Source organism: Dipodomys ordii, unplaced genomic scaffold, assembly GCF_000151885.1.
Source record: "Dipodomys ordii isolate 6190 unplaced genomic scaffold, Dord_2.0 Scaffold34, whole genome shotgun sequence".
Lineage (NCBI taxonomy): Eukaryota > Metazoa > Chordata > Mammalia > Rodentia > Heteromyidae > Dipodomys > Dipodomys ordii.
Genome location: NW_012267250.1, coordinates 14,718,439 through 14,719,918, shown reverse-complemented (window position 1 = coordinate 14,719,918; position 1,480 = coordinate 14,718,439). Strand labels below are relative to the sequence as shown.

Here is a 1,480-nt window from a genome sequence, read left to right as displayed (position 1 = left end):
AAAAAAAAAAAATTTACTTTTGAGAAGTTGATTTAGAAAGTAAGGGAAATACCCTTACCAAATCTCTTGAGGCAGGACTTTTTCTGGCAGTGTTCTGACATAAAGACTCTGTAGAATTAAATATGGATACCATCTAGGGTATCTGTAACTAAGATTATAAACAGAAACCAAATGCATGAACTACAAAGAGAAAAAAAAACTGCTTACCTGGATAATGCTTCATCAAATGCTCCAAAAGTGATTCCTGTGTTACTACAATCTGAGCTGCATTCATATCAGATATAGCACAGCAAACAACTTCAGCCAAGGGCACAAACTGAGACTGATCTATGGGGTTCATTTGCACTGGAAAAACATCACCTAAGTAGAGATTTTAAAAATGTAGGTGATAAATCTGACAATAAGAAATGTTGCAAACTAGGACAGTTATATAGACTAGAAGGTGGAATTGCTCTTCTTTCATCAGTCTTTATTCTGTCTGTTGAGATGACATGTACAATAGAAAAACTATGGAAGGAAAGGTTTACATTGTGGTCTCTACTTCTTTGAAATGTATAGCGTCTGAAACTACTCTCCAAGCAAGACAGTAAATTTCTATCTGAAAGAATTCAGGAGGTCAGGCATAGTTATACAGCTGTTCCGGTCTCTCAAAATATACACATTTTAGCCAGGTGCCAATGGCTCACCCCTGTAATCCTAGCTACTCAGGAGGCTGAGACCTGAGGATCGAGGTTCAAAGCCAGCCCAGGCAGAAAAGTCTGTGAGACTCTTATCTCAATTGCCCATCAGAAAACCAGAAGTGGCACTGTGGCTCAAGTGGTAGAGCACTTGCCGTTAGTAGAAGAGCTCAGAGTCAGCGCATAGGTCCAGAGTTCAAGCCCCCTGTCCCACAAAAAACAAACAAACACATTTTCATGGCAGCTATCTGACAAAGGAAAGAGGTGGCAATGCTGCTCCTGTACTTAAGATACATAAAGTTATAAAAAGCTCAAGTAATGTCTCAAGGTTAAAAGCAAATAAAATAACCCGGCACCGATAACTCATACCTGTAATCCTAGCTCCTAAGGAGGCTGAGCTCTGAGGATTCAGTTTAAAGCCAGCTCAGTCAAAAAACAAAAGTACATGTGACTCTCCCATTAATCAGCAAAAATATGGGAATGGAGGTGTGGCTCAAGTGGTAGAACACCAGCCTTGAGAAAAAAAAAAAAAGCTGAGCAAGAAAGAGTGTGAGATCCTGAGTTCAAGCCTCAGTACCAGCATAAAAATACAAATGAAGATTGGACTGGATGGATGGATAGACAGACAGATCTTCAACTCCTAGTCCAGTAGTGTCACCATTATACTCCTTCCTCATTGGAATGATCAGAAGATTTGAAGCAGAAAAGACCAGATGTATTTTCCAATTAGTAAGACAGACACAATACACACCAATACACACAGACTATATTACCCTGGTTGGACAGAATTTTTTTTTTTTTTT

At 39.1% G+C, this 1,480-nt stretch overlaps 1 protein-coding gene across 1 annotated transcript in view; it reads right to left on the bottom strand.

Moving 5' to 3' along the window:
• The window catches only part of Stox1 (storkhead box 1), a 75,964-nt gene that overhangs the window by 8,303 nt on the left and 66,181 nt on the right, over positions 1 to 1,480 (bottom strand). The window contains exon 2 of the mRNA XM_013017114.1: positions 208 to 360. Coding sequence (XP_012872568.1) covers positions 208 to 360 — 153 coding nt within the window. The remainder of the gene's footprint in view (positions 1 to 207; positions 361 to 1,480) is intronic.